Here is a 7,487-nt window from a genome sequence, read left to right as displayed (position 1 = left end):
AGCATCCTCTCACCTCTCTTCCATAACTCCCAGTAAGCCGTGACGTAAGAAATTACTTTTGATTCTTACGGTTCGTTGAAAGAGTCAACATCTGACAGATGACTAAGTATTATCAAAAAAAATATTAAATCCGATACAAATGAAAGGAAAATTTGATGTCTATTTGCTTCACTGTTTCCGTTTTAATGATGTAAAGCCCCCCAGAGAGGCGCGGGTACTGTCCCCAACTCATAGAAAACGTGGGTAATAGTCCCAGTTAAACAACGTTTAACTAAAGTTCTACGGGGTTTAGAGTCCCAGTTGACGGCGTTTCAACTAAAAACCTAGAGGTTGGAGTCGTTGTCAAACGGTGTTTTTGACTAAAGTCCCAGAGGGTTAGAATCCCAGTTAAACGACGTTTAACTGAACTCCTAAAAGTGGTTCGGGTTTTAATGTTTTTATCTTTTTTAAATCTTTTTTTTTTTTCAAAATCTCTTTCTCACTGTTCAGTGTCACATGCTGTTTTTATTTAAATTATGTAAAGCACTTTGAAATGCCTTGCTGCTGAAATGTGCTATACAAATAAAATTTGATTGATTGATTGATCTGTAGAAAAATACACCAGAGTATCGTCTGCATAGCAGCGATGTACATCGTCTCCAAAACATGGTCAAAATGTGCCGAAGTGGAAGCAGATGTAACGGAACAACTCAAGACACTAAAACAGAACCTTGTAGCACAACGTGATCAAAACAAGTGGAGGAAACTCCACATAGGCGGACAAAAAAACTAATTCAAATATGAGGAAAATCAGTCCGAAGCAGAACCCGGTGCATCCACCGACTATTCTATCAAGCCTAACAACAGCGGACCAGAAGAGTCGCCTTCTCGTCAAACGTTTCCTGGATCGCAAAAACAGCTGCAGGAAGAATTTTATGTCAGCTGGAAGGTAAAAGCATGTATTTTTAGAAAGCAGCACTTAAGCCCACCCTGGTGCTGCGGTACGTGATCACGAGGCGGGTACTCTGTTGTGACAAGCCTCTGGAGGTCAGTAGGACGCTTTGGCACAAAGGAAATTGGCAGGTGGGTTTTGTCACAGAAACCTTCTCAATGCATTTTGGCCAATTAGAGGAATAAAATGTTTTGTGGTTTTCTTCTGCTGTGCAGCTTGCACAGTGAAAGGGTTCACTGACCTCCTTTGTTTCACAGTTAAAAACATAATTATAATCTATAGTGAGGGCCAAAAATGTATTTTGTTAAAATTTTCTTCCAAGAAGTCGGATTTTCTCATAAGCCTGACTGTAGATTGAGTTTGATTTAAAGGATAGCAAAATAAATAAATCTTGCTGCTTTGGAGCAGAAAATGCACCATTTATGTCTGGATCAAAACTTAAACCTGGATAACTCAACGCTTTGGCAAAAATGAGTCAGATTACGCTACTGTGTTTGTGTTTTAGCCCCCTGACTCAAGTCTTTTGTGTTTCTCTGTTGCAACAGAAGTAGAGTATTCCCACAACATGATGCTGCCACCACCATGTTTTAGCCACACAGGATTGCATGTAGGCCAAATCGCAACATTTTGGTTCCATTTGAATAAAACTATATTCCTCAGGTTTGCTGTGTCCTACTCCCTATGGCTCATGGAAAACTGCAAACAGGAACTCTTTTGGCCTCCCCCAACAATGAATTATGTTTTGGCACCTGCAGGCCCACAAGAGTAGCCATGGGGCCTGTTGGCTGCTTCACTGATAATTAATCCCGATGTCCGTCCTGTCAGTTTAGATGGACAACCGTGATTTAGCAGCTTTGCAGTTGTGTCACACCATTTATAGAATGATGAACTAAACTATGCTCTTTGAGTTTCCATAAACTACTTCTTCACAACTTCCTCTCTGATCTGCCCAGCATGTTTCTTGGTCTTTATAATGCCATTTGTTGCTTCATGAGCCCCTGGGGAACAAAAAAACATCCGACACCTTGACGTAAAAGGTGGGTTATACTATTAACATTGAACAATCAGGCGAGTTGTGAAGGCAATGCAACATATGCAACATTTTTGAAAGCTTTGTGTTGGTCTGTCAAATAAAATCTTAATAAAATCCAATAAAATACATTGAAGCTTGCGGTGAAAAAGTTTCAAGGAATCTGGATACTTTTTTTTTTTCCAGCATTCTTTATTGAATCTGTGTCGAGACTCTCGCTGCTGCCAGGAGACCTGCTGTAAGGACGCCGAGCTCCGGACTGCAGAGGCTATAAATAGTTGAGGCTCTGCCTTCCTTACAGGCAACACCCAGCATATTCTGCCTGCGACAGGACAGCAGCACAGAGGGAAACGTCACCGCTCCGCTCTGCACACTCTACCTCCCCTCAGCAGATAAAGGAAAAAATAATTTCAAAAAAATGTTGGATTGAAGAACAGGTCCTTATATTTGGAAGAATGTGGAGCAACCGTTAATTGGTGAGAGGATTTTTAAAACTAGCTTGCTCACTCAAAGATAGTTTTCCTCACCAACACCAACTCCTCCTGCTTGCTTTTTGTGGCACTTCTTGCAGAGTCCTTGCTTCTCACTTAATGTTTTTTTTTCACTAAAGTTAGAAATTAAACAATTGTCTTACCGACTTGTTTCTTCAGTGAAACATTTGAAAAAAAATACTAGGGTTTCCTCTTTTCACGTTTACAGTTCGTCTGGAAAGTAGTCACAGGGTTTTGTTTTACAGCCTTATCCTAAATTGTATTAAGTTACTCTTTCCTCAAAAATGCTACCAACAAATACCCCATTGTTTTTTTTTTTTTGCAGATGTATTAAAAATAGAAAGCATTTACGTAAATATTGAAGCCTTTGCCATGAAGCTCTAACCATTTCTGCTCCTCTGAATGTCCAAATGAGCAAAGTCAGCAGGCTTCCTAATAACAGTGTAGGCCAAGGGAGTCAAACTCCTTTTCATTTTGGGCCATAATATCAAACACCTGAATGTTCTTAAAGGGCCGGTTGTGCCAGAATGTATTCATAAAACCCATTAAATTGCTAAAAATATTAATGGCAGTTTCACCATTCAATAAGTGTTTCTTTAAATAAAATGTTGAATGTTTTCACACTGATCAGTCCACCCAGGATTTTGTGATTTTCTTTTTTAATTTGGATTCAAAATCAGATTTCGGCGTGCTAATTTAGGAACAATTGTAAACACTTTTTACGATATTTGCGCTAATGTGTGATGTTAAGTGTGACTTTTTATTAATCGTATCGGTCACAGATAACTTGATATCAAGTCAGGCTGAGGCAGCCGTCACTCAAACCCAAAGTTTGGCCAATTTTGAAGAAAAAATATCAGTAAAATCAAAAAGAATTTGGGAATCTGTTGATTTTGTGTGAATTACTGTGGAAAAACTGGAGGGTCTTATTGATATAATTTGGAGTCTAGAAAGCCACAGCAGGTCAGATTTGACACAAGTGGTGTAGGCAACAACATCACATTTCTGTCTAAAAAATCCGTTTACCCTTTTTCCTCTTCTGAAAAACAGAATTTCTGAGTTTTATCAAGTTTTCAGTCTGGTGGCAGCTAAAGCCAAAAGGTTTAATGGTTGAACACTTATTTGAAGGGGGGGGGGGGCAAAGAGAAGAAAGACACTACATTCAATCGTCAGTCTGTATTAATGAATCAAAGTATTTATTTCAAAAACTGGAAAAATAAAAACACACCCACCAACACTGGTTTAGTATAATATCATACAAAGACATATTTCAATGTTGCTATGTGAGTATCTGTCTCTGACTACAGTATGAGGCAGTTTGAAAAGGCTGGCTGAGCTGGTGGATCTACAGACAAACCCCATAACGATAAAGGGACCAAAGAAAAAAAAAAAAAAAAAAAAAAAAGGTTAATCATTAAAAAGCATCCGAGCAAAGAATAAAGGGTGAAAACCAAAACATCACTCAAGTTGTGTGCACTTTTACCTTTCAAGACACTTGATACCACTAAGGAGATTTCCGCCCATTTTTTTCTGGACTATATATATATATATATATATATATATATATATATCTCATTCTCCATGTGAATCAGCTAAAACTGATTAAATACAACAACCTGGAAGTAACAGTACAGTAAATGATGCTTGCTTTAACCTGGTTGGAGCAGCAGATGGCATTAGAAACGTATCCATTTTTCTTCCGACTACCTCGCTGTTTTCTCTTTACGTGGAAGAAAAATGATCTAATTCAAACCAAGCAGCGTCTGTTAAAAAGAAAAACAAAACCCAACAGCATCAAGTGAGGCTGAGCGTTAAGACACAGAATCATCATCGGTGTGAACACACAGGAGGAAGGTAGAAAGGTGTTGGCTAGAATCGCAAAAGAGAAATAAAAACCCAAAAAATAAAGCGCCCGCTCTTCTCGGAGAGTCCAACTTAACGAGTCGCTTCATTAGTCTGAGCAGAGAGACACCTGGGAACAAAAGCCACTTGGCGTTCAGGTGCACCGGATCTTCGTGTAGAAAGAAAAGCAAACAGTTCTTTGCGACAGCAAATGGCTTGTAGTTTATGCCCACAGCTACATGGTCTTAAGGAATCCGTTAAATGCACCGACGTTTTTCTACTGTGGAGGTGATCAGTGATGAAACGTTTAAAAACCAATGCTTCTTATGCAGATTCCTCTAAATGATCAGAAAGTTCCTGAAGACGCGCTTCATCTCTTCACATGATTGCATCCCAGATCTGAACAGATGCAATTAAATGTCAATGAAATACCAAACTTTGCATCATTCTGATTTATAAATACATTGCCAAAAAAAAAAAACGAAAAAAAAAAACAAAGGAATTGTCTCGTTAGTGTTTTGTGCAGCAACCTCCACCTCCAAGCTCCAACGACGGACAATCCACACCCTCGTAATGTTGACTATATTTTAACCGGTACAGTAACAATAAAGTGGAGGGGATGAGGGTCGTTCAGCTCAACAGTCTCGGTCGTTACAAGGGCGAGGACGTGGAAGGCAGGAAGCCGTACGGACTTCAAGAAAGTCACAGTGAGAACAGAAGAGGAAGAAAACTGGGGAGCAACCGCGTGGAGGAAGCTCCTTCAGCCGATTCAGCTTGTGACGTAGGGCGCACATCGGCGGACTGAAGAGCAAGCGCAGCAGCCGAGCTACATGGAGACACCGTGATCCGGCCCCGCTCTTTGAAAGTTTGAGCCCCTTGTGCTCGTGTTGTGTCCTGTGCGACTCCTCGATGCTGCGCAGCCATTTAAAACGGGGGACTGGAGACACACGGTGTTGCCACGGAGAAGCGAGGCGGTGCTCCTCCATCCTGACCCCTGCCTGATGCCGCAGCACCTCTGTGAGAATCTGGCTGGCGTGTACGAAGAAGCGAGAGGGATTGGAAAAAGAAGAAGCACCTTTTCATTTGGCTTGGATATAACAAGCAGATAAATGTGAGGGAAGGCGGAAAATAAAACAGAAGCGTGTCTATAAATAAAAGGAGGTGGAGAGGAGAAGGTCTTCGGGTGGAGGAGGAGGAAGATGAGGGGGGGGTTTCATCAAGTGCCTGCAGAGGAAGAAGAGGAAGAAATTTCAAACATTTAAGCCACATTACTTCCAGGAATCTTCCCAGGAATGTGGTTCCTCCTTGTGTTATGTTTTTTTTTTTAATCATCACCTTCCTCTTCCTCGCCCCAGCCCTCTGCTACACCGGCCAGCTCGTAATGCTTCTTCCTCAGCTCGCCCAGACGCTCCCGTTCCTTCTGCAGACGAGTCTCCAGCTCCAGAACCAGAACCTGAAGACAAACAGGATTTCTTTAGCAATTCAGCTCGGGGTTTTAAGCAGTTAGAACAACAACAAAAAAAGGTGTTAGGAACCTTACAGATTTCTTTCTTATTGCAAGTAGAAATGACGAGAACTTCAGAAGGGATTTTTATTTCAGCCACATTGGAGTCATGGCGCAAGATCTCAAGTCTAGACTTTGACTAGGCCGCTCTAAAACTTTCATCTTGTTAGGTTTTTTGTTGTGGTTTTTGAGCCATTCTGGGGTGAATCTCCTCATCAATTTTCCGCTACTTAAAAATTTGCTACGGAAAGTTTTTGTTGCTCAATAAAAGAAATCAAAATTTGAAAACCGTCTCTTGCATTTACTCAAGTTACTTTTGGATTACATTAACATTTGTTTGAGCTGAAACATTTAAGTGTGGAAAAAAATAAACAGAAAAGAAATCTGTTAGGGGGTAAAGAATAATTGTACGATTTTTTTGTACGATTCTGTTGAATTAATGTACTGAATTATTCAGCTCAAGAAGCATTTTTATGTAAAAGTACCTCTACATTCTATATTTTTGCTGAAAACTGCATCAACAACAGGAATGCTTACTTTTCTGTTAAATAAAAGCAATCAGATTGTGTCAAATTTCTGTTTTGATTTTTCCTGAGTGTGTCATTTTTACTCAAGGTTACCTGTGCGTCCATCTCTTGTCGCTTGATCTGGGTCAGAGTCATGCTGGAGAAGTCCATCGTTTCTAGACGCACATTTAAACAAATTAAAACTGAACATTTTCTTCAATTTGTGACATTCAGAAAAAAAAAAGAAAAGAATAAGTTAATAAAAAGCAAGCAGGTGAGAAACAGCGTCATTAGGATGACTTCTCACCTGTATCTTCAATCTGGGATTTCCCAGACTTGGTGGAGGCCACAACAGCGGCGGTTGCCTGGGTGACGCCGCGGGACGCCTGCTGCAGTCGGTGCAGGTTAGCGCTGTCTTTATCTGCCTTCACCTACAGGAAAGTGGCAATATTGACAACAACCAACAAGAATCCAAATGTGAAAAGCAAAAAAAAAAAAAAAAAAAAAAAAACAGGACAAAAAGGAAAAGAGTTTTGATTGTTTACCTTTGAAGCAGCCACTAGCTGTGCCGTGCTAGCAGCGATTTCATGGGAGCACACCATCAGCTCCTCAAACTTCCCTTTTCCCTGCACCACCATGTCAGCAGCGTCACTGGGAACCAAACTAAATTAGCTCAAAATGAACTAGAGGACGCTTTAAGAGCACTTTGGTGACATGAGAGGGATACACACGAGGTTAAACATTAAACACACTCGTATAAAATGATTTAAATACGTTCGTTTCATTATACACTGAATGAGCTTCTGCATATTTATCAGTCTCAGAACGAGGCCAGCGGCCCACATTGCCGACTGAGCAGACAGAAGTCTTTTCATACTTACACCATGACCGTGGCGCCCCATCCGACAGCTTTGGAGGCAGAGATCAGGCCCTCCGTCCAGCGGGAGTTCTTCGCATAAAATTCCTTCATGGAGGCTGCCCCCTGGAGGACGGAAAAGAAAAAGCAGCTCCACAGTGAAACAGCCATCACCTCATTTACTCTCAGGCAGAGGAACAGCCTGAAATTAAATGTAGTTTAACTAAAATTAATTGATGTATATTGCAGCAAATGCATAAAATTAGAGTCTGTTAAAATTAGTTGCTGCCATCTGGTCTTATTTTAAACATAATTTAACATCCTGAT

General features: G+C 40.6%; 1 protein-coding gene across 3 annotated transcripts in view; it reads right to left on the bottom strand.

The window, feature by feature from the left end:
* Positions 1 to 3,624: 3,624 nt before the first annotated feature.
* hip1 (huntingtin interacting protein 1) overlaps positions 3,625 to 7,487 on the bottom strand; it is a 52,897-nt gene continuing 49,034 nt past the window's right edge. For all 3 annotated transcript variants that reach the window (XM_008425433.2, XM_008425434.2, XM_008425435.2), the window contains 6 exons: positions 7,186 to 7,286; positions 6,850 to 6,955; positions 6,612 to 6,735; positions 6,419 to 6,480; positions 5,630 to 5,747; positions 3,625 to 5,518 (listed from right to left, as the gene is read on the bottom strand). In XM_008425433.2, coding sequence (XP_008423655.1) covers positions 5,511 to 5,518; positions 5,630 to 5,747; positions 6,419 to 6,480; positions 6,612 to 6,735; positions 6,850 to 6,955; positions 7,186 to 7,286 — 519 coding nt within the window. In that variant the 3' untranslated portion in view covers positions 3,625 to 5,510. The remainder of the gene's footprint in view (positions 5,519 to 5,629; positions 5,748 to 6,418; positions 6,481 to 6,611; positions 6,736 to 6,849; positions 6,956 to 7,185; positions 7,287 to 7,487) is intronic.

This window comes from Poecilia reticulata, linkage group LG13 (genome assembly GCF_000633615.1).
Source record: "Poecilia reticulata strain Guanapo linkage group LG13, Guppy_female_1.0+MT, whole genome shotgun sequence".
Classification (NCBI taxonomy): Eukaryota; Metazoa; Chordata; class Actinopteri; order Cyprinodontiformes; family Poeciliidae; genus Poecilia; species Poecilia reticulata.
This window is presented reverse-complemented; position numbering and strand designations above follow the sequence as displayed.